General features: G+C 60.8%; 1 protein-coding gene across 2 annotated transcripts; it reads left to right on the top strand.

The window, feature by feature from the left end:
• The first annotated feature begins 6995 nt into the window (after positions 1–6995).
• On the top strand, positions 6996–23374 carry EVPL (envoplakin). 2 transcript variants are annotated; one of them, XM_065896694.1, is made up of 22 exons: positions 6996–7093; positions 9410–9509; positions 9850–10004; positions 10084–10210; positions 10964–11089; positions 11290–11328; positions 11449–11610; positions 11691–11798; positions 11995–12090; positions 12987–13109; positions 13789–13935; positions 14242–14396; positions 14559–14656; positions 14963–15135; positions 16464–16642; positions 16730–16868; positions 17000–17193; positions 17741–17891; positions 18628–18711; positions 18896–19006; positions 19112–19204; positions 19934–23374. In XM_065896694.1, exons 1-22 carry the CDS (start codon positions 6996–6998, stop codon positions 23372–23374), a joined length of 6099 nt encoding a protein of 2032 aa, XP_065752766.1. The 2 variants fall into 2 exon arrangements, with proteins under 2 accessions (XP_065752766.1, XP_065752765.1); XM_065896693.1 differs by having other exon boundaries at positions 14559–14687; positions 14946–15135.
• Positions 23375–23660: the final 286 nt, after the last annotated feature.

The following is a 23660-nucleotide window of genomic DNA, read 5'->3' as shown; positions in this document are numbered from 1 at the left end:
CCCAGATCCAGAGAGGAGGAGGGCAAGCTCAGTTGAGTCTGTTTTTTAGAACATGCATGAGGGCTGCTGTGTTAATGGTTTTTATCTTCTTACCTGTTGCGTGGTGATGGTCTTGATCTGCAGAAACGTTAGAGTTCAAAGCTCCACGAGGTGAAAGCTCTGCGTACAGACTTAGAGAATGAATGCTGAGCCTTGGATGGGAAAGACATGATTTGGCCAAGTTCGTTATCCTTAACTCTGCTGGTTCTGTCGGAAAAAGCAACGTAAGGCAGTTGGAGCTGGACAGGCTCTCCACTGCTCATGGATATGCATATGGTTTTTTCCTTTCCATATGCATTGTTTCGCTGTACTCTCCGGTTTTCCTTTTTTTTTAAAGTCTTTATTGAATTTGTTACAATATTGCTTCTGTTTTATGTTTTGGTTTTGTGGCTCTGAGGCATGTGGGATCTTAGCTCCTGGACCAGGGATCGAACCCGCACCCCCTGCATTGGAAAGCGAAGTCTTAACCACTGGACCGCCAGGGAAGTCCCCAGTTTTCCCTTTGACTAGATGAGAATTTTTGGATTCCCTGTTTGAAATGAAACAGTGCCAGACTTCGTTCCATCCCTTTCCTCTGGTGGCAACCTGAGCCTTTCACCGTGGCCAGGAGGTGACAGCCTGTGGTGGCAGTGCACCTGTCCACCCACAGTGGCCCTGGCCCTTCGCCAGTCTTTCCTCCCACAGCTGAGGTGATGGCCTCCCCCTTCCCCCAGCCAGGAGAGGACACGCGACTTCAGGAGCTCCGAGGTGGGCACCTCCCTCGCTCTGCCTGTTCACTGTCATCGCCGTGGCAATGCTGATCCTTCACACGCTCGGCATCAGTGTACACAAAAGCTAATCGACCGCGGATCTCTAAACGTGTTGCCATCTGCAGCTTTGAGAAGCTTGGAACCTTCAGAGGTCTAGGAAAATGTCCAAAGATAGCAAAAATATGTGTTGGTTCTAATTTTTTTTGTTTTGGAAGACACTTGTTGCTACAGAGGAGATGGAAACCAGATTTAGCTGTAAAGTTTATTGATGTTCCAAGCAAAGAGATAAATTGGAAACTGCCTGCATCCTGACAACGCCAACTGGAAGAGTGGCCTGTGGTTCTGTGAGATGCTGGAGACACTGTGCACAGGCGGGAGGGCACGAATGACCAACACGGCCCCTCGCTGCCCGGGATCTGCCGTCCGTGTGGGCACCAAGTGTTCGTGAGCTGTATTGTTAGCTGGTACAAGTTAAAATATAACTTCAGGTCGTGAACACTGATGGAACACTTGTGGGAACCTTTTAATCAACCTTTCTGAGCTGCTCAGGTTTGGTTTTGTTGCTTTTGTTTTGGGGGCAGGATCCTGGTGGCTCTATCAGAGTCTGTGTCATGCTGGGGCCGAGACCTGCAGAGCTCTGAGGCAGGGGGCACTGCTTTCCTCCCTCGGCCGCACCCACTGTGGTGATTTTAATTGTGTTGGAAAGGGGAGCCTTGCTACCCTCTGGTCCCTCTTTTCAGCAGATGGTTTTGTTCACCTCCGTTAGCTGCAACCATGTGCCCTCACGCTCAGTGTGCGGTTGAATGACCCCTTGGAAAAGAACCACGTTCTTTCTGTTCGGCTGAACTTTTCCCAGGGACCTTCCGGCAGGAGGCAGTGCAGTTACAACGGGCAGGTAACTGGTCCCTGAAAGCTGGTGACGTTCGCGAGCTCTCGCTCATCTTGGAATGGAAGGAAGGTAGGGGTCATCCCCTGGAAGATGGGGTCATCTGGTTCTCTGCCATGCAGAGGTCTTGCTTAGTACCAATAGGCCCTTGACAAATGAATTTCCTTCCCTTTGCTCCCCCACGGATGGAGCTGGCATTAGAACACCATGCTTCTCCCTCCACTGCTGCCTACAGGCTACCTTCACACCTGAGCCCTGTCCTGGCGCCTTGCAGAGGGAGCCCCTGCCTAGGTAGGACTGAACTCGTAGAACAGTCCCTTCTCCTAGCTGTAGCCACGCAGCCTGAGCCCAGGGTCCAGGCTGCTGTGCCAAGCTGGTGGGACCAGCACAGCTGAGAGGTGAGGAGAGCCTTCCGCTTACAGCCGGCCTCCTCCCTGCTCCTGGCAGGCCCCACTGTCTTTTTCCTCTTCCCTCCCCAGAGCCGAGTCCTGCTAGGTCTAAGCAGTGTCATTAGGACAACAGGCTGAGTGTAATGAACTGCTCTTGTGTGCTTTCCAATTTCCTGGCAACAAAGACTGATTAGGAAGGCCTACCCCTCAGCTATAAAGACTTACTCGTTCTTTCCTTTTTTTGTTTGTTTTATCAATCTCTTCCACAGACCATTGAACGGGGTTTGGTGCAGCTGGGCCCCTGCTGCTTCAGTACAGACAATGCAACTCTCCCAGCTGCTGTGCTGGGCTGTTGACCTTGTGAGGGACATGGCTAAGCCACCTCCATTAAACCTGAACTTCTCCACAATAGGCCTGCAGGTCCCCGGACCTGGCTATTAAAGGCTAGCCGTTGTCTTCAAGGTGACAGGCCCAGAGCCATTGGGCAACCTGGGGAGACCTGGAGGCTCCACAGTGCCTGAGTGAGAGTGGGCGGGCTGCAGGCTTCTGGAATGCAGGCATGGCTTGTGCCAGCAGGCTGCTGCTATGGCCCAGAGGTGTGGGCTGTACCAGCACTGGTCCCACAGGTGAACTGGGCCAACCACTGTTGCCCAAGGGTAGGGAAAGAGAACCACTCCTAGGGAGGGACAGATAGCCAAGACATCCTTGGCCTTGCCCTCCCAGCCAACTCGGGACCTGGGCTCTCCTGAGGTCCCCTCTGTGTTCTCTCTCTTGCCACCTAGTATGGGGAACCCTATTCTCACAATATGGGCAGGACTGGGTGGTTGGTTTGCTTGAGCTGCTTCCTTTAGACTCTCTCTATAAAAGGCCCAGAAGGAATAGCCACCCCCATTTTCTGCCCGCTCTGTTCTTAGATGGGCAAGCCACGGTCTCCAGGCCAACCTTCAGTATTTCTTTTTATCCGGCTTGCTGGGCAGACTTGGCAGCCAAGAGAGCCTCCTCCAAACTGCCCAGTGGATTCCTGTGGCCACAGCCCCTTCCTCCCCCAGCACCTGTGGACAGAAGGAGGCCCATCCCCGAAGTCCCCACTCCACCAGCCCTTGTCCACTCCACCCAGCCGGTGAAGGCACCTGGCTCCTCAGCCGGCCAGGGAAGTGTAAGGCAAGAGAGGTTACCAGCTGGCTCGGCTCCAAGGGCCTGGTAGCAGAGCTTTTGTACAGACAGAGGGCAGTTCCCTGAGATGGCAAAGCTTGTCCTGATCAGGGGGCATATGGAAGCCTGACAGGTTACAGTTCCCAGGGCAAACTAGGCAGTTGCCGCCGTCTGCTTCAGCGGGGAGGAGAATGCCCCTCCCTGCAGGACCCCATGAGCTGGAGGAGAGAGTGGGTAACTTAAGCCCCGGCACACTATCCAAGCTGCCACCCTGTTGCCTAGCTGCATGCGTGCATGGCAGCCTCAGAGCCGGGAGCTACACTGCTTTCAGCTCTGATCAGCCCTTCTGCTCCGGGCTCAGTCCCCATGAGTTGTGAGTGGCCCACATCACGTGCCTGGAAGCGCCAGGCTGGGGCATGTGAATGAGCTGCCACAGTGCTGGAAGGAGGTTGGGGATCCATGGATCTCAAACCTCGCAATCCACAGGGCGGGTAGCAAGTCCAGGCGAGGGCAAGGCCTCATGGACAGGACAAGAAGCCAGGTCCTGGGACTCCTTTCTGGTTCAAAAGGAGAAGGCCTGGGAAGGCTGAAACGGGTCACCCAGTCTGGCTTCTGGGTCAGAGCTGTCTGATAGAATTACACTGTGAGCCAAAAATGCAAGCCTTATCTGTAATTTTAAATTTTCTAGTAGCCACGTTAAATAAAAATAGCAACACCCATTCCACCACGTGAGGAAAGCGTGAGAATCCGTGACCCTGAAGAGGGCCCTCGCCCAGCCATGCTGGCGCTCAGACCTCGGACTTCCCGCCTTCAGGACTCTAAGCAATAACTTCTGCTGTTCTCAAGCCAAAAAAACTTAGAAAGCAGCAGGTGGAGTTCGTTTTCTAAAATATATCTCATTTAACACAATATATCGCAAAAGATCATTTTGACGTGTAGTCAGTATAAAACATTCTTGAGGTATTTTACATCCTTTTTCCATGCTAAGTCTTTGAAGTCCGGTGTGAATTTTATACTTAGAGCACATCAATTCAAACCAGCCACGTTTCAAGTGCTCAAGAGTGACAGGGGGCTGGGACAGCGCGGGTGGCCACAGAGGCTGGTGATTCCATCCCGGCCTTCTAAATGAACGACTTTTTTTTCCTCAGTTTTTTTTTTTTTTTTTTTGCGGTACGCGGGCCTCGCGCTGTTGTGGCCTCTACCGTTGCGGAGCACAGGCTCCGGACGCGCAGGCTCAGCGGCCATGGCTCACGGGCCCAGCCGCTCCGCGGCGTGTGGGATCTTCCCGGACCGGGGCACGAACCCGTGTCCCCTGCATCAGCAGGCGGACCCTCAACCACTGCACCACCAGGGAAGCCCCTTTCCTCAGATACTTAAAACTCTGCATCTTTCTTTGTCCCTATCCTTTCTCCTGTGCTTTTGTCTTGGGGGGCCGGGGTTACTGCTATCTGAATAGGAGCATCCTGCAATGACAGCCAGCTCAGAGACCTGGGTGTTCATGCCTATGGCACGTCAGCCCTGTCTGGGAGCTGGGGTCTGATTCGATTTGGCTTTAGACAGGGCAGGGATTCAGCCCTTGTTTTTCTTGCAGTGAATCAGTTCGTTTCTGGGGCGGGTGAGGGCCCCCTATGGTACTCACTTATTTCCAGGGGGGCTTCTGCAGACAGAAGGCAAAGCTCAAACGTCCCAGATCTCAGTCTCACTGCCTGCCCTCCACCTGGGGGCCACAGCCCAGTGGGGCCTCCCCTGGCTGCTCCCATTCCTGGAGCTGGAGTCTGGACATTTTCCCCCCTGGGACCCCCGCCTCCAATGACCACCCCCTCCCAAGAAAGGCCTGGAGTTCTCGGGGAGACAGGACAGTGGACTGAGGGCTGCTGTCTCCTGTCTTGGCTCTCCTGGGATATTGCTATCACTTGCCCAATCTCAAAGATAAGAACATGAGCTGACTCTTGGGTTTGATATGAGAGGCCAGCCGTTAGGGCTGGTGGCTGAATCCGGTAGTCATTTCAACAAACGGGCTCCTTTCTGAGAACAGGCATGCAGCTAGTGGTTAGAAGAAAATTGTCACCCAGGAGTAACAGGGAGAGAGGGGCTGGAGCAGAGGGTGAGTGGCCTCTGGGCCAGGCTTCCTTATCTGGCTCCATCTCACTATCACACTCACCTGGGAGAAGAACAGCTGGAAACCACTACTTCCCTGTTGCTACTTGTTGCGTCGAGGCCTCCTGCCGCCCTCCCCACCGCCACTCCCACTGTTAGCCCCACCCCCTCCAGGATAGATGGTGACTCCCGTGTCCCTTCTCCAGGGCCAAATTCAATGGGTTGTTCATGAGATGCAGCCAAAAGGGACTCGGGCCTTTTCTGCCCTAGGGAGCATGTGGCCAGTCTCAGACCTCTGTCCCTGATCTCCCTAGTGGGCTGGGACCCTTACCTCTTCTCCGGTTGTTTTCTGTCCTCAGCTGGGCCTGCCAGGATGTCCCAGTGCTCCAAACCCAGCCTGTCTGCATCCCTCCCCCTTTGTTCCCCCTCAAACCCTCCTTCCACCGAAACTGTAATGGTTCCAGGGAATGACTCTAGATCTATAGAAGGGACTTGAGCTGGGGCAGTGAAATGAGTGCCTGGAAATGGAGGAACCCACACCTGTCTTGAAGATCCTGGGGGCCACCACAGGAGAAGGCAGCTACCAAGATGACCTCCCTGGCCCTCAATGTGAGGAAAAGACCAGTAAACTGGCACTGCTGTTAGACACTCCATCTGACTCCAGAAAAGCCACCAGGGGCCACTTCTCGGGAGAGAGGAGAGGCAGGTAGGAAACCCAAGTAACAGTGGGTTCCCAGGAGGCTCCTCCAGACCCTGGGCTCAGCAGCCCCTGAAGGCTAGTGCTGGGGGCCCTTGCGGGGAGGGGCCCAGGAGGAGTCCCGGCCCCTCTGGCGCTGTTCTGAAACTTCCGAGGATCCCAGCAATGCGCATCTGACCGTATCTGGACCCGGAGCCATGGGCAGATGGGATAACCAGCCCGCCAGGAAAAGCGGGCTGCAGGACTGTGGGCTGGTGCTCTGGGGAGCCGGCTGGATGGTGTCCACTTTGAAAATGTACTTCGTGCCAGTTGCCAGGGGTGAATGCCCCCTAGCTGCCCCATCATGTCGGTGGAGGACGTGGAACAGAGACCTGGACGCCCTGGTGGTGCGTAGAGCCCGGGGCCTCCACCCACCCTGAGCTGGCAGGGAGCAGCCCCCCCGAACCCCGGCAGGCTGCGAGCCGTGGGCAGGGGCGTGCCTGACAGCACTGTGTTGGCTGGAGGTGTTCATTCACCTGGAGCCCAAGCTCTGAGGTCGCCCGGGTCCCTGAGCCTGCTCGTGTATATGCGCGCACGTCTGTCTGGAGCCCTGTCCCTCCTGGGCCCCGCGATTTCCGCATCTGGGTGCGATCTCTGCCGACTCCCTCTGGCCCTGGGCCTGTGAGTGTAACAAGTCCAAACCTCCTCTGAGAGTCGGGGAGGCTCAGGCGCCCCACCCTCTGGGCTGTGCCCTTTCCTCCCAAACTGGTTGTGCAGGAGCAGGCGTGAGCGGGGTGTGGGCAAGCGTGGGTGCATGCGCACAGCCCCGGCCACTGGCCTGCCTCACCTGCAGGGAGAGGCCGCACAAAAACCGCCTGCCCAGTGCCCGGCCGCCCCACCTCGCCAGAGCCCAGCTGAGCAGCCAGCGAGGACTCACACCTGCTGCCTGCCACCCGCCTGCCATCACCGGCCAAGCCCAGCCCGAACCCGCACCTTCCTTCACGACCATGTTCAAGGGGCTGAGCAAAGGCTCCCAGGAGAAGGGATCCCCCAAGGCCTCCCTGGCCAAAGGCTCCCCCAAGGGGTCCCCCAACAAGCACAACCGGTGAGTGGGGCCGGGGGAGGGGGCAGGGGCCCGGGTGGTGCCAGACCCAGGTGCTCCAGCCACCTGGGGGAAGCAGGCCAGAGCTGGGGCCAGCCCAGTGCTGGCATTAGGTGTCCTGAGGCCGAGAGCCTGGGGCTGGACTCTCTCTCACCGGCCCAGGCCAAGCTCCAGCCCCGGCAGGAGACCAGAGATGGCCTGGGGCTCCCCACATTCTCCAGGGTGCCTGAGGGCCACGGGTTAAGGCTGCTCTGCAGACGTGCTGGATGGGGACCTGAGCAGCTGCCTTCCTCTGCTGGGAGGCTGGGGGACTGTCTCCCTGTCCGTGGCTCTGCCCTCAAGGCTCCGATTGGATTGTGATGACCCTTGGGACCTGGGCACAGCACAGGGTGGGCAGAAGGACTGAGGCCGGAGAAGCCGAGAGGTGGCAGGTGGGGTGCCCGGAGGCAGGGCTGTGCTGCCCCCACCTCCAGGCTGCAGCTCTCCCCACCCGGCTCGCGCCTCGGGCCTTGAGAGTTTTATTAGAGTTGAGATGATTCCTTCACCCTGTGGGTGTGTGGAGGGGGTGCTGGAGGGAAGGCGGAGGGGCCCGTGGGCCCCGGACATCCTCAGAACCTCTCTCAGTTCCCCCAGCTCCCGGAAGGGTCCAGCCCAGCTTTCCAGAGCCGCACAGTCTGCAGACTTGGCCGGCCTTCTCCCACTCACTGGCCATCAGTCCCCTCTGCAGGGTGGAGGTGGCGGCTCGCGGGGTCCTGGGTGTGGAGGCGGGAGCGGAGATGAAAGGCCCATCACCCCAGTAGGGATCAGGGTGACGACTCCGAGGCTGGGCTTCTCAGCAGACGGGAAAGACGGCAGTTAAGACTCACTGGAGTGAGCTGTCCTCCCTGGGGCTCCTGGACCCTGCCCAGGGTGGAGTGTGCTCCTCCCAGGGCTCAGGACCCAGAGCTCCCGTCCCCAGGTAGGCCCCCAGGCAGCTCGGTCCCTAGGGCCCTGTCCTCTGGCTGCAGCCGCCCCAAGAGGGCTCATCATTCCCCTTGTGCAATCTGCTTGTTCAACACATATTTATTGAGCACCTACTGTGTGCCAAGACTGTTGTAGGCCCTGGGGATGCCATCGTAAACAGAACCGACAGGTCCCTCCCTGCCTTCAAAGCGCCTACATTCTAGAGGAATAAAAATGAACACTTACTGGGTGCTGACTCTGCACAGGGCACTTCAGATGAATCAGTTCTCTTAACACAATGACACGGTGAGGTAGATATTACTAGAGCCTTACTCTACAGGTGAGGAACCTCAGGCACAGAGAGATTAAGTAACTTGCCCAAGACCACACAGCTGTAGTGGAGAAGGATAAAAACCAGGCTGTCTGTCAGAGTTCTTTCAGACTGTGTCTCTGCGTCACCGCCCCTCCGCCTGGAGGAGGCTTATCCTGTGCCCCCTGGTTTAAGGCCCAGCTCGTGAAGGTTTACCTTCCCCAGGACTGTGACCTCACAGGGTGCTGTGCTCCTGAGGCTTAGACCACTCTGCCTTTTATTAGGTCTGCTCGAGCCTCTGGGCTCCAGAGTGAGCTCAGTTCCACAGCAGGTGCCCTACAGAGGCTGGGAAAGGACCCTGGTAACCCGGTTCAGGCTCATACTCTGCTCCTGGCTGTGTGGCCTGGGGCAAGTCAGGTCCCAGTTTGGGCTCTGAACCCCTAAATCTGGAAAGGGTTGGGGTGCCCTGGCAATCTCGTGGCTTCCCCCTGCCCCGATGCTGTGTGTCTCCTCTGGAAGCTTGTTAGCCTGGGTACAGGAAGAGCCCAGGGCAGCGGTGGGGAGACAGGGTTGGCGTGAATGGAAGTTGGGCTGGGAGACATGCTGCTGCTCCCCTGTCCCCAGCCAGCCCAACTGCCCCTCCCCAAGATCCAGCCATTCCATCTCAGGTATTAGGAGCTGAGCCAGTGATTCACTCACTCCCCTGAGGGCTGCCTGCCCTCCATCCAGAAGGAGCGGCAGGGAGCTAGGCGGGGTTGGGGACACACTTCCAGGACAGGGAGGTGGGCTGGCTCCGCGGTGCCGCGCACACCTGGGACCCCCGTTTTCTGAGCCCTCCTGTGGAGGCAGCGCTTCCCCGCCCAGAACTGGGTATGTCACAGAGCTTCCTACAGAGAGGCCAGAGCTCCCCAGGTCTTGGACTCCTCCCTCCAGGGCAGTGAGCCCGGCTATAGGGCAGGATGGGGCAGGTGGAGGAAGGGACACCACCCAGGTGGGCAGACCTCTGCCCAAGGGAAACAGAGGGACCTTTTCCAACCATGCTGCCCTCTGTCCCCACCACCCATCAGAGCTGCCACCAAGGAGCTGGCCCTGCTCATCTCTCGCATACAGGCCAAAGCTGACCAGGTGGAGAGGGACATCCTGGAGACCCAGAAGAAGCTGCAGCAGGTGAGGCCTGGGGGCAGGTGACAGGGCGTGGGCACGTGGGAGGCCCATTGCCATGCCTGGCGGTCCCTCCTGTGCCCACTTGTCGTGGTGAAGGTGGACAGACAGTCCAGCCCTTCCCTGGCCACTCTCCAAACACAGTGGGAGAGAGGGCTTATCCCTCCTTCTCTGTCGGGCTCCTAACCTGGGGGGCCAAAGGGGCTTGAGGGGCCCAGGCCTCCCCTGTGTCCTGAGTCCGCCCCGCAGGTGCCCATGCCCTGCCCTCTGCCAGTGTGGCCAGAGTCCCTCAGGGCGGGGCTCAGGCAGCAGCGGCGGGCAGTGAGGATGCCATCTGCTGCTGCAGGACCGGCAGCACAGCGAGCAGGGCCAGGCCCTGCAGCACCAGGGGGAGGTGGGCTGTAGCCTGAAGGAGGCCGAGGAGCTGCTGAAGAGCCTCTTCCTGGACGTGGACAAGGCCCGGCGGCTCAAGCACCTGCAGGCCGAGGAGATCGAGAAGGAGTGAGTGGGGTGGGGGCGGCGCCGGGGGTCCGGGGGGAGCCCCGGGCCCAGCTCCGACCGTTGGCCACTTCCTTGGCAGCATCAAGCAGCTGCATGAGCGGGTGGCCCAGGAGTGTTCCGAGTACCGCGCCCTGTATGAGAGGATGGTGCTGCCGCCTGACGTGGGGCCCGGGGTCGATTGGGCACGGGTGCTGGAGCAGAAGCAGGTCAGGAGCCATCCCCAAAGTCGGAGACGCCTCAAGGAGCTGGAAGTCACACCCAGCAGCAATCACAGGGCAACCCAGAGCCGCCTTTCGTCAGGGGCTGATGTGTGCTTGGACCTGGAGGCAGCTAGCCACCTGGGAAGGGAGTGGGCAGAGGCGACGGTGCAGTCAGGGAAGGCTTCCTGCAGGTGGGAGGGCTTGATTGGGTTGGGGTGAGTTGGTGAGGAGAGGACATTCCAGAGAAAAGGAAGAGACCTGGAGGAAGCCTGGGGTGCGATGGGAAGTGGGGTTTTCTGGGCAGGTAGGCAGAACCAGGTCACGGGCACCCTGAGCATCACGTGAGGAACTGTGCTTTGATGTCACGACAGAAGGGGTGCTGTGATAACGAGGGGACAGGGGAGAGCATGGACAGGGCAGGGTGTGCACAGGCTCCTGGAGCCAGGCTGGAGGTGTCCCGGCAGGAGACAGGGCAGAGCGTGGAGACTTTTCAGAAGCTGAGCCCTGAGTCCTGGGGACCAGTGAGATTCAGGGTCCTCAGTCATGCGATGCTGAGGCCTCGGCCAGGGCCACTGGAGAATAGCATGTGCCCCAGGGTGAGCTGCAGCCATTCACCCAGGCGCCCACCTGTCCACCCTCTGCCCCAGTGACCAGCTCCACCTCTGCCGATGGGGATGCCAGGGGCCAGGGGGAGGGTAGGTGCATGAGGGCTCCCGCCCCAGGCCCTGCAGCAGAGCTGAGCGGCCAGCCCTTCTGCAGAAGCAGGTCTGTGAGGGCCTGTACGGGCCGGGCATGGCGGAGCTGGAGCAGCAGGTCGCCGAGCACAACATCCTGCAGAAGGAGATCGAGGCCTATGGGCAGCAGCTGCGGAGCCCCACGGGACCGGTGGGTGAGCTGTTGGACGCACATCCCTGCTTGGCCCCAGCCCCAGTTCCCTTTCTCCCATCCGATCCTGAGTGAGGCCTGGCTGGCCCTCTAGGGCCAGGGATGGAGGAGGGGGCACGGGAGGCCCAGGACGTGGGGACATTCTCCCCTGCACCCCATCTCTCACTGCGCTTGCGTTCTCTCTCCCTTGGTCGAGGCAGGACGCGGCCAGCATCCAGAGGCAATACCAGGGTCTCCTGGTGAGCAGGGGGGAGGGGCGGGCTGGCTGGCTGGGCGGGCTGGGCAGGCTGGGAGTGGGGCGCAGCGTGACGGTGCCTCTTGCTACCCCTTCTCTCTCCCTGCCTCTCGCCCGAGCACAGAAGGCAGCCTCGTGGCGAGGGCAGAGCCTAGGCAGCCTGTACACGCACCTGCAGGGCTGCGCGCACCAGCTGAGCGCCCTGGCCCAGCAGCAGCAGTGCATCCTGCGGCAGGACTGGAGCGACCTCATGGCAGACCCCGTGGGCGTGCGGAGGGAGTACGAGGTCAGTGTGCGCGAGTGGGGGCGAGGTGGGGGGACGAGGACATCCTCGTCCTCACCGCCCGCTCCCCGACTCTCTCCCAGAACTTCAGGCAGCACGAGCTGCTGAGCCAGGAGCAGTGCGTGAACCAGCTGGAGCGAGACGGGGAGCGCCTGGTGGAGCTCGGGCACCCGGCCGTGGGGCCCATCCGGGTGCGAAGGCCCACACACTCCCTGCTGCCTCGGGGACCCTAACTCCCTCACTCGGGGAGCTTCCCAGGGAGGCTGGGAAGACGGAGAGGGAGACACCGGCCGGGTCGGGGACAGTGGGCAGGGCCAGCAGAGTGGGTGGGCGGGTGGATGGACCAGGCTGGGGCACGGTCCGAGGACTCCGTGCTGCTGCCCCCAGGCCCACCAGGAGGCCCTGAAGTTGGAGTGGCAGAACTTCCTGAACCTGTGCATCTGCCAGGAGAGCCAACTGCAGCACGTGGAGGATTACTGCCGGGTGAGCCTGCGGACAGGGCTGGGCAGGGGGACGAATAAAAAAGACAGAGCTGTGTTGTTGTGACTAGTTCCCAGGGGGAAAATAATGTCACACATACATTCTTAACAGGGTGATATCACTCCTGGGGGATGAAAGTTGGTTCTCGTGGGTGAAAAAAAAAAAACCTTTTTTTATGCATAAATCACAGATATACATACGTAAAGGATATACAACATATCTATAATACTAAAATTTCATGGCGACAATGGGGAAAGTAAGGAAAAAAATGTCTAAAAAACTCCTTAGAAGGGACAATAATGAAACAAGGGTTGACAAACATTGATATAATAGACTTACAGGTAGAAAAAGAAAAAAATTTAAAATGTATATATACAACAGGGACTTCTTTTTTAATAATTTCCAGCTAAAATGGTTTATTATACTTTGAGAAAGACAAAAGCCAAGGGTTTTTTTCTTCCCTTTTCTTTTTTTTAAAAGGCATTTTTCTATATATCCACAATACCATTATCACACCCACTGATGAGAATTCCGTAATATCACCCAACTGTAGGATGTTTCTTTAAAGCACACTCCCAGCTTCTACTCTGAGGCACCCTGGGCAGCCGGCGTCCCAGCCAGGACTCCAGGTGCTAGAGTGAGGCGGGAGGGGCACTGCCCTTCATCTGTGCAGGAAGGACGAAAACCAAAGTGTTTTACGACACTGAAAGACATTAAATTCAGTGACCTCAAAATGCCTGATTTGCAGAGCACTTTAGTTAAAAAGACTGTACTGCCTGGGTAGAAAGACCGACAGCAAGTGGCAGTTTGGGTTTAAGCGGTTTGCATTTAGCTGCTTTGCGGGGTGCCCTAGGGCAGCGGGTGCCCCAGCTCTGCCCCTGACCACCCACTGACCTCAGTTCCAGGAAGAGGCCGACTCTGTCAGCCAGACCCTGGCAAAGCTCAACTCCAGCCTGGACACCCAGTACAGCCCTGCCCCGGGGGGCCCACCTGGCGCCCCAACAGAGCTGCTGCAGCTGGAGGTGAGATGGCCCCACCCCGCCCCTGCACCCACTCCTGGGAACGGGGCCTGCCTGTGTGTCTGGGCCTCAGGCCTCCCGGGTATGTAGTCCTGCCCGGAGCCCCAGCCTTGGGAGCAGGAGAAGGAGGTCTGCTGCAGCAGGAGGGGCCTGGTCTGTTACCACCTCTGGACTCAGTTTCCTCATCGGTAATGTGACAGGGGCTGCCCAGAAGAGCTCTGAGGCCCCTCCAGCTCCCACTCTGCAGGCCTGGGTGATGCTGGGCAGCCCCCTACCCCACCCCACCCCAACCAGCAGGCCCTAGGATCCTGGGTGCCCTGGGAGGGGCTTCTTTTACTTTGCTGACTAAGAGACCCTGTCTTGGGCTTCCCTGGTGGCGCAGTGGTTGAGAGTCCGCCTGCCAATGCAGGGGACGCGGGTTCGTGCCCCGGTCTGGGAAGATCCCACATGCCGCGGAGCGGCTGGGCCCGTGAGCCACGGCCGCTGAGCCTGCGCGTCCGGAGCCTGTGCTCCGCAACGGGAGAGGCCACAACAGTGAGAGGCACACATACCGCAAAAACTAATAGTAATAAATTAAAAAAAAAAAAGAGACCCTGTCTTCATGAGGGCCAGACCCCTCCCCGGCCCTCCTGGGGGGCACGTATGGGGCTGGCCTGAGCCCCCATTGTCTGGGTCCCTGCAGGCAGAGGAGAAGCAGCTGGCTGTGGCCGAAAAGACTGTTGGGGACCTGCAGCTGCGGAGCCGGGAGGTGGCCCCTCTGTCACAGCGCAGGAAACCACCCCAGCAGTCCCTGCACGTGGACAGCATCTGTGACTGGAACACGGGAGAAGTACAGTCTCTGCCTGCCCAGCTCCTCCGGCCCCGCCCACCCCACCCCTGCCCCCTCCAGTCCCTCCCCTCCCCATCCTACCCACTCCTGCCACTGCCCCTGCCCCCCGCCCCACCCCTGCCCGAGCACTACCCCTCTCCAAGCCCTGTCCTGCCTCTAGCTTGTCCCTGTCCCTACCCCAGCACCCCTGCCCCAGTTTCTGTTCCTCTACCTGTCCCCATCCCCAGCCTCTACCCACCTTGGCCTTGATCCCTTCTCCATCCTGGCCCCTGAGCCTGCATAAGCCCCTCCCCACCTGCCTCCTAGGTGCAGCTGCTGCAGGGCGAACGGTATACGCTGATGGACAACACTGATCCGTACACCTGGCTGGTCCAGGTCCCGGCAGGCGAGACCAAACGTGCCCCAGCCGCCTGCTTCTGCATCCCAGCTCCGGACCCTGAAGCCGTGGCCAGGGCCTCCAGGTGAGTCTGCCTGGGGATCCACAGGGGCAGGAGGCAGGCTGTGGGCCCAGAACGGGCCCTGTGGTTTGAGGCCATTGCCCGGCCTTCGCCTGGACCAGTGACTGCTGGCGCCAAGGGGAGAGAGTGGAGGGACGTCCTTCTCTGATCTCCTCCTTGTTCCAGGCTGGCCTCGGAGCTGCAGGCCCTGAAGCAGAAACTGACCACAGTCCAGAGCCGCCTGAAGGCCAGTGCTGCGGAGCCCTTACAGCCTAGCCAGAAGGGTACCGAGGGCTGGCCAGGGAACAGGGGGAGGCACTATTGGGACAGAGGGAGTAGACTCGACTCTGGTCACTGTGAGGGCTGCCATGGGCAGGGGGTGACCCTGAATTAAGGATTTCTGCTCTGGGGATTCCATCTCCTGGGTTGGCAAGCCCCTGGGGATGTCCCTCCCTCAGTTAGGCCCTGCCCATGGCCCTCCTGCCCTACCCCACACAGGACCCTCTGCAGGCACTCAGGGAGGGGCCCACCAAGCAGACAGGCAGACGTGAGGTAGGCCCTGGACCCTCACAGGCACTCTCTTCCCCCAGCTCCAACCAGCTCAGCCCCAGCTGACCCACAGGCCCAGAAGCTCCTGACACAGATGATCCGGCTGGAGGAGGACCTGGGGCAGATAGAGAAGCAGGTGCTGACCTGGATCCGGGCCCCGTTGAGCCACACCACACCACTGGAGGACCTGGAGGGCCGCATCCAAAGCCACAAGGTGGGTGAACCAGGGCAGCTGGGATAAGAAGTGGTCCGGCCCTGGGGGGGTGCACAAAGTAAAGATGAGGCAAGTGTGGGAGCAGCCATGGGGCCCCGAGGTGGAAGAAGGGAGTGGACAGTCCATAACTCACGCAAGCTGGTTCCCATCCTGGCTCCTCCACTGACTGGCTCTGTGACTTTGGGCAATTCACTCAGCCTCGCTGGGCCTTGGCTTCCTCATCCCTGAAAAAAGGCACAATAATACCCAGCTCGTCTGGGTGTCCTGAGGATGAAGGATAGCAAGGCCCAGGAAGGTTCTAGAGGGACAGGGCTCAGAGTAAAGGCCCTGTACCCCACGCTGGAGGGGTGTTCTGGCGAGAGTCCTGAGAGCAGCAGGAAGCCTGGAGCATCTTAGGGGTGGTTTCTCCCGGGTGGCTGGCAGGGAGCCTCCCTGGAGAGGTTGCAGGAGTATAAACGTGATCACAAAAGGACTCAGAAGTGCTAACAGTGAAAGCTGCCCCTCCCCCCCACCTGGGGGGCAGCAGTTTGGATTGTATCCTTCCAAACCGGTTTCTACTCAAATATATCGTTTGGATATGTTTTTAAAAAGTTGAAGCACGTTCACGTTATCGTGTAACTTGTTATTTTCACTCTGCAGTGCTCCGTAGCATTTCAGCTGGTTCAGAGCGCTGGCTGGGGGCGGGAGGGCTCCAGAGGTGGGAAAGGTGCTGCAGATGGGGTCCTGGGGCGGCAGGGGGAGGAAGCAGGAGTGGCAGAAGGAGGCACTGTGTGGTAACACGGCCTCAACGGTGCCTCTGCCCACGCCAGGCCCTGGTTACCACTGCGCTGGGACCTGGCAGTCTCCAAATAGGTCCTTAGGTTTTGAAGTCACAGCGTCAGGGGTGTCGGGGGTCCAGTTTACCTGGAAAGGAGGCAGTGCACGGCATGGAGTCGGCACCAGTGGCTTATGGGCTAGATGAGTGAATAACTGGTAACAGAATCAACGCAATAACCCCAAGTGGATGGAGCTAGGGCTTTGCTGCCTGACCCGGGGCAAGGGGGCAGGGAGCTGAAGGTTTTGCGAACAGGACAGTGACATGAAGACCAAGGTGGGCAAGAGCCCCTGACTCACAGGGTCTCGTCTCAACCTCCCATCGAGCATTCTGTAGATGAGGAGACTGAGGGTCAGAGAGGTTAACCGCCCACGGTCATCTACCTGGGAACTGAGCCTGAGCACGTCCGTACCACACTCTCGGGCCTCGTGGGCAGAGTTAGGTTGACATGGCAGGAGGGCTGGGTGGAAGCCACCTGCCCAGAGCAGAGATCCTGAGCCCCGCCCCACCCCAGGGCATGGCCCAGCGGCTGCAGAGCCTGGGAGCAGAGAAGGCGGCAGCCCAGCAGGAGTGTGAGGCGTTTCTGTCAGGGCAGCCTGCGGGCCCCGCCGCCCTGCACCTACCCGTGGTCCTCAGCAACGTCAAGAACAAGTACAGTGACGTGCAGGTTCTCTGCACACTCTACAGGGAGAAGTGAGTGCTCTGGGGATGGGGGCCGCTGGGCGAGGCCATGTGGGTGTGGCCAAGGGGGTGTCTGACCCTTGGCCTCCTCTGTGGCAGAGCCAAGGCTGCCCTGGGTCTGGAGCGGCAGATCCGGGATGCGGACAGGGTCATCCGAGGCTTCGAGTCCACCCTGGTGCAGGAGGCCCCCATCCCTGCAGGCCCAGGCGCGCTGCAGGAGAGGGTCAGCGAGCTGCAGGTGAGGGGCTGGGTGGCCCCCTGGCAGAAGGGGGCCACAGCCTGACCAAGCATTTGAGGGTAGGTGGAGGGTGGACGTGGCATACGACCGAACCATAAGGGTGCATCGCGCTGTGTCCCCTCATGCCCCAGCGCCGGCGGAGGGAGCTGCTGGAGCAGCAGGCCTGCGTGCTGGGGCTGCACCGCCAGCTGAAGGCCGCCGAGCGCACGTGCGGCACGCTGCACAGTAATTTCCATGAGTTCTGCCAAGACCTGCCGCGCCAGCAGCGCCAGGTGCGGGCCCTCACGGACCGCTACCACTCCGTGGGTGACCAGCTCGACCTGCGGTGAGTGCTGGGCCATCGCAGCTCACGGCACAGCCCCACGGTGCACGGTGGCCATGGCTGGTGAGCTGTGTGACCTTGGACTGGTGACTTCACCTCTCTGAGGTTCAGTTTCCTGACCTCTAAAATGGGATGGAGGACTTCCCTGGCAGTCCAGTGGTTAAAACTCCGCGCTCCCGATGCAGGGGGCCTGGGTTTGATCCCTGGTCGGGGAACTAGATCCCACATGCCGAAACTAAAGATCCCGCATACAGCAACAAAGATCCCATGTGCCACAACTAAGACCTGGCGCATCCATATAAATTAAAAAAGGAAGAAAAAAGGGATAATAATGGCACCAACCTCCCAGGTGGTACCTGGCAGAGAGTGTGGTCCATCTCTGAATGTCCAGCTCCAGCACAGGGCCAGAGTGAGGGGATCAGCATGGTGGGTCACTCAGCCCTCCTGACCTGTCCCAGGGAGGGAGGCACCCACCAGCCTCCTCCGTGCACCCCTCACCTGTCCCCTGAGGGCAGCTCTCACCTCTGCTCTGGGCCTCGTCCTCCTGCAGGGAGAAGATGGTGCAGGACGCTGGCCTCACCTACCAGCGGTTCAAGAACTGCAGGGACAACCTGAACTCCTGGCTGGAGCACCTGCCCCGCAACGAGATGCGGTCCAGAGACGGGCCCAGCCAGATTGCCTACAAGCTGCAAGTGCAGAAGGTGAGGATCTGGGGCTGCAGGCGAGCTGGCGGCCGGTACCCAGAGCTGGGCCCTCAAGCCACATCCCTTTCCCGGGCCACCTCCCCAGCAGGGAGAGCTGCCTGTGTGCATGTGGCCCTCTAGTGGCCAGTGTTTTAATGACCTCAAAGCTCAGACCTCAGAGGCCTTGTGTCACACCCCCACCCCAAATGCTCCAATTTGCCCACAGAAACAGACAGCCCTTCTCTGTCTGGTCCAAGGTGGACAGCAGGCCTTATGCTCCTGAGGGTTCCAACTCCTACTGCATCCTCTTCCTCATACTTGCCAAGCCCCTATTACATGCTGGTAATGAACCAGGGGCGGGGGCACAGCCCGGCCCTCGGGCAGCCCACAGTCTGAGGCGGAGGCCGGTGCATCCCAGGCCGGTGCATCCAGGCCCACTGCTAAGTGCTTTGGTGGAGAAGCCAGAGCGCTGTGGGAGTCCATTGCGGGACATGCATGGGGGTCGGGGCAAGCAGTCTGGAAGGAACTGACACCCAGGCTGAGGCCTGAGGAATAAATAGCATGGCCAGGTGTGTGTGTGGAGGGGTGAAATGTCCTGAGCAGAGGCCACGGTGGAGCACACCGGGAAAAGGCGGTTTCCCGCAGAGCCCTTCCCGCCTCTGGGCGGTGCTGGCTGCCTGAGGCCCTGGAGGCTCCCTGCTGGAGGAAAGTCCAGGAGAGTGGTGTTTCCTGAATTTCCCTTCTGCCTCGGCAGAGGCTGCTGCAGGAGATCCAGAGCCGAGAGCAGGACAGGGCCATGGCATCCCGCCTCTCCCAGCAACTGCAGGCGGCCCTCCAGGTAAGCAGTTACTTCAGCTTGTCCATTTTATCTCCCACCCACCCACCCTCCCTGCCTCCCTCCCTGCCTCCCTGCCTCCCTGCCTCCCTCCCTCCCTCCCTCCCTCCCTCCGACAGTCCCCTCCTCCCCCTCCCCCCACCTCCCCCACTGACGGCCAGCCTGTTGTCCTTTCCCCCCTGCTCAGGACTATGAGCTGCAGGCAGACACCTACCGCTGCTCCCTGGAGCCTACCCAGGCGGGGTCGGCCCCCAAGAGACCCCGAGTGGCTCCCCTGCAGGAGAGCATCCAGGCCCAGGTGAGCCCGGGCTCTGTATCCCTCATTCCTCAACACGGCCGGGCTCCGAGGCCTCTCAGGCGGGAGCTGACACCGCCCTCCCCCACCTCCCTGTGGCCTCTCCAGGAGAAGAATCTGATGAAGGCCTACGCTGAGGTCGCAGCCGTGTGCCAGCAGCAACTGCACCAGCTGGAGTTTGCCGGAAAGATTCTGGAGAAGGTATGGGGGTGAGGCCCATCCGCTCCCGCACTAGGCAGCCTGGCCCGGTGGCTGACCTGGCAGACGCCCCTTCCTCCCCCCACTGCAGCCTGCAGCCCCGGGACAGCTCAGCAGCCTGAGGGAGGTGCTGCTTCCTTCCTCCCCCAGCAGCTCTTACAGGCTGGTGACCATGTCAGAGTTAGTACCAGAAGATGTCATTCAGTGCGGTCGCAGCTTCGCCACTGGGCAGTGCTCCGGTGGGGACGGGAGAGAATCCCCACGAAGTCTTCAGCCTAGGATCCAGCCCCAGTGGGCGAGAGGCCACCTAGGTCTCCATCCCTGAGAGACCAGGAGCCAGGTGCTCTCCATGACTCTTGGTGACTGGCCAAAGGACTGGCCAGCTTCTTCCCACCCAGAGGTGTACTCCAGGGTCCCCCAGAGGAGTGCAGGCCCATTTCTGGGAGCCTGGGTGGAAGTGGAAGGGGGAAAGTTGAGGAAGGGAGGACCTTCCTATTTGCACGTTCTAGTGCAAACGCGGCCTGAACGCTGCCTTAAATCCTAACATCCTGGGCATTGATGGAGCCTCTCAAAATCCTGCCTCCAAGCATCCCAGGTCTTCAGTTCCACCTCCCAGGACCTACTAGGAAGTCTCAGGAAGCAGGGGAGGGTCCTGATCTCAGGAGGGTGTGGTGGGCTTATCCCTTTCCTCCCCTCACCCCAGGACGCCCCCCTCTTCCTCTCACCCTGCAGAAGGAGCTCAGTGAAGACATCCAGGTGACCCGTGATGCACGACAGGGGTCCGAGAGCCCAGCCCGAACCCGGAGGGAGTCAGAGGCCCTGAAGTCCCAGCTGGAGGAGGAGAGGAAGCGGGTGGCCCAGGTGCAGCGCGAGCTAGAGGAGCAGAGGAACCAGCTGCTGCAACTGAAGACCCAGCGGCCCTTGGAGAAACTGGAGGAGAAGGAAGTGGTGGAGTTCTTCCGGGACCCCCAGCTGGAGAGCAACCTGTCCAGGGTGAAGTCCCAGGTGGAGGACGAGGGCAAGAAGCGGGCTGGCCTGCAGGCAGATCTGGAGGCGGCGGCCCAGAAGGTCGTGCAGCTAGAGAACCAGAGGAAGGCCACGCAGCCTCACCTGCTGACCAAGGAGGTCACCCAGATCGAGAGGGACCCTGGCCTGGACAGCCAGGCGGCCCAGCTCAGCAGCGAGATCCAGCTCCTGCGGGGGGAGAACTCCGCCGTCTTGGCCCAACTGGAGGCGCTGAAGACGGAGCTGCTGGCCCTTGAGCAGAAGGAGGTGAGCGTGAAGGAGAAGGTCGTGCTGAAGGAAGTGGTCAAGGTGGAGAAGGACCCGGAAATGGTCAAGGCAGCCCAGGCCCTGAGGCTGCAGGTGCAGGAGGACGCGGTGCAGAGGAAGGGGGCGGAGGCAGCCGTGGCCGGGCTGCAGGCTCGCATCGCGGAGCTGGAGCAGGCGATCCGCGCCGTGCAGCCGAAGGTGATCGTGAAGGAGGTGAAGAGGGTGGAGCCGGACCCAGGCCGCCTCCAAGAGGCGTCCAGGCTGAGGAGCTGCCTGGAGGCGGAGAGGCGGGAGAACGAGGCGCTGGCCAGGGAGCTGCAGGAGCTGCGCGGCAAGCACAGCGCGGAGGAGAAGCAGAAGCCCAGGGTGGATCTGCAGGAGCGTGTCCACGAGATCTTCCAGGTGGATCCGGAGACGGAGCAGGAGATGGCGCGGCTCAGGGCCCAGCTGCAGGAGACTGCCCGCAGGAGGGGCAGCGTGGAGGAGGCGGCGGGGCGGCTGCTGCCCGAGCTGGCGGTCCTGCGGGCGCAGAAGCCCGTGGTGGAGTACAAGCAGGTGACGCAGGAGGTGGTGAGGCACGAGAGGAGTCCGGAGGTGCTGCGGGAGATGGACCACCTGAAGGCCCAGCTCAACGAGCTGGTCAACGGCAGCGGGCGGGCCCAGGAGCAGCTCATCCGGCTGCAGGGGGAGCGCGACGAGTGGAGACGGGAGCGCTCCAAGGTGGAGACCAAGACGGTGAACAAGGAGGTGGTGCGCCATGAGAAGGACCCGGTCCTGGAGCAGGAGGCCCAGCGGCTGCGCCAGGAGCTGCGGGAGGCGGCCCAGAAGCGACGGACGGCCGAGGACACGGTCTCTGAGCTGCAGAACAAGTACCTGCTGCTGGAGCGGAGGCGGCCCGAGGAGAAGGTGGTGGTGCAGGAGGTGGTGGTCACCCGGAGGGACCCGAAGCGCCGCGAGGAGCACAGCCGGCTGAGCCGGAGCCTCGATGAGGAGGTGGGCCGGCGGCGGCAGCTGGAGCGGGAGGTGCAGCAGCTGCGGGCCGCCGTGCAGGAGGACGAGGGCCTGCTCAGCTCCCGGGAGGACGGCGGCAAGAAGCTGGCCGTGGAGACGGAGCTGCGGCAGCTGACCCTGAGGGTCCAGGAGCTGCAGAAGCGGCCTCCCGCGGTGCAGGAGAAGGTCATCATGGAGGAGGTGGTCCAGCTGGAGAAGGACCCGGACCTGGAGAAGTCTGTGGAAGGCCAGCGGCGGGACCTGGACCAGGAGAAGACCCAGGTGACCGAGTTGCGTCGGGAGTGCGAGAAGCTGCAGGTGCAGATCGACGTGCTCCAGAAAACCAAAGCGCAGGAGAAGACCATCTACAAGGAAGTGATCAGAGTGGAGAAGGACCCGGTCCTGGAGGGAGAGCGTTCCTGGGTGTGGGAGATGCTCAACAGGGAGCGCGCAACCCGGCAGAGCCGGGAGGAGGCGGCGAGGCGCCTGCGGGAGCAGATAGAGCGGGCGGAGGCGCTGAGGAGGACCTGGTCGCAGGAGGAAGCCGAGCTCCAGGAGGCCCGGGACCGGAAGAGCCAGGAGTGCAGGCAGCTGCAGGAGAAGCTGCGGGAGCTGGAGACGCAGAAGCAGCAGCAGGTGCTGAGCCTGCAGGAGGAGTCGACGCTGTTCGGCCGGAAGGCAGAGAGCGAGCGGCAGAGGGCAGCCCAGCGGGGCCGCGAGCTCTCGCGGCTCGAGACGGCCATCCTCCGCGAGAAGGACCAGATCTACGAGAAGGAGAGGACCCTCCGGGACCTCCACACCAAGGTGAGCCGGGAGGAGCTCAGCCAGGAGACCCAGACGCGAGAGACCAACCTCGCCACCAAGATCTCCATCTTGGAGCCCGAGACGGGGAAGGACATGTCCCCGTACGAGGCCTACAAGAGGGGCATCATCGACCGAGGCCAGTACCTCCAGCTGCAGGAGCTCGAGTGTGACTGGGAGGAGGTCACCACCTTGGGTCCCCGTGGGGAGGAGTCTGTGCTCCTGGACCGCAAGAGCGGGAAGCAGTACTCCATCGAGGCCGCCCTGCGCTCCCGGCGCATCTCCAAGGAGGAGTACCGTCTCTACACGGACGGCCACCTGCCCGTCAGCGAGTTCGCCCTGCTCGTGGCCGGGGAGACCAAGCCCTGCTCCCCGCTCTCCATCGGCACCATCATCTCCAAGTCCCCACTGGCCTCCCCGGCCCCCCAGAGCACCAGATTCTTCTCTCCCGGCTTCTCTCTCGGGCTCAGCGAGGACAACTTCCCCATCGCCGGCGTCTACGACACAACCACGGACAACAAGGTCACCATCAAGACAGCCGTGGCCAAGAACATGCTGGACCCCATTACCGGGCAGAAGCTGCTGGAGGCGCAGGCAGCCACGGGGGGCATCGTGGACCTCCTCAGCCGGGAGCGCTACTCCGTGCACAAGGCTGTGGAGAGGGGGCTGATCGAGAACAGCTCCTTGCAGAGGCTGCTCAATGCCCAGAAGGGCTTCACCGGCATCGAGGACCCCGTCACCAAGAAGAGGCTGTCGGTGAGCGAGGCCATTCAGAAGGGCTGGATGCCCCAGGAGAGCATGCTCCCGCACCTGCGGGTGCAGCACCTGACCGGAGGGCTCATCGACCCCAAGAGGACGGGCCGCATCCCCATCGCGCAGGCCATGCTCTCCGGCATGATCAGTGAAGAGCTGGCCCAGCTCCTGCAGGACGAGGCCAGCTACGAGAAGGATTTGACAGACCCCATCTCCAAGGAACGGCTGAGCTACAAGGAGGCCATGGGGCGCTGCCGGAAGGACCCCCTGAGTGGCCTGCTGCTCCTCCCAGCCTCACTGGAGGGGTACCACTGCTACCGCTCGGCCTCCCGCACCGGCCTGCGCTCCCTGCGCTGACGGGGGCCAAAGCAGTCACGGGAGCGTGTGTGAGGGGGGAGGGCAGGACGCATGCACCCCTGCCCCAGAGCAGCCCGATCCGAGGGGCTGGGTCTTCCCTCTGTCTGACCGACTCTCGGTGTCGGGCTCCCTCCCCTGACTTTGGTGCCCAGTCCATCCCCTGACCTGGATGGAGATCAGCAGTTCTGTTTTCCTCCCTCCTCCCTCAACCCACTGCTTCCAATAAACGAATTCTCCCGGCGTCTTGTTCACATCTGGGAACGTAAGAGTCGATTCGTCTGGGGCA

The sequence above is a fragment of the Phocoena phocoena genome, chromosome 19, assembly GCF_963924675.1.
Source record: "Phocoena phocoena chromosome 19, mPhoPho1.1, whole genome shotgun sequence".
NCBI classification, from domain to species: Eukaryota; Metazoa; Chordata; class Mammalia; order Artiodactyla; family Phocoenidae; genus Phocoena; species Phocoena phocoena.
This window is presented reverse-complemented; position numbering and strand designations above follow the sequence as displayed.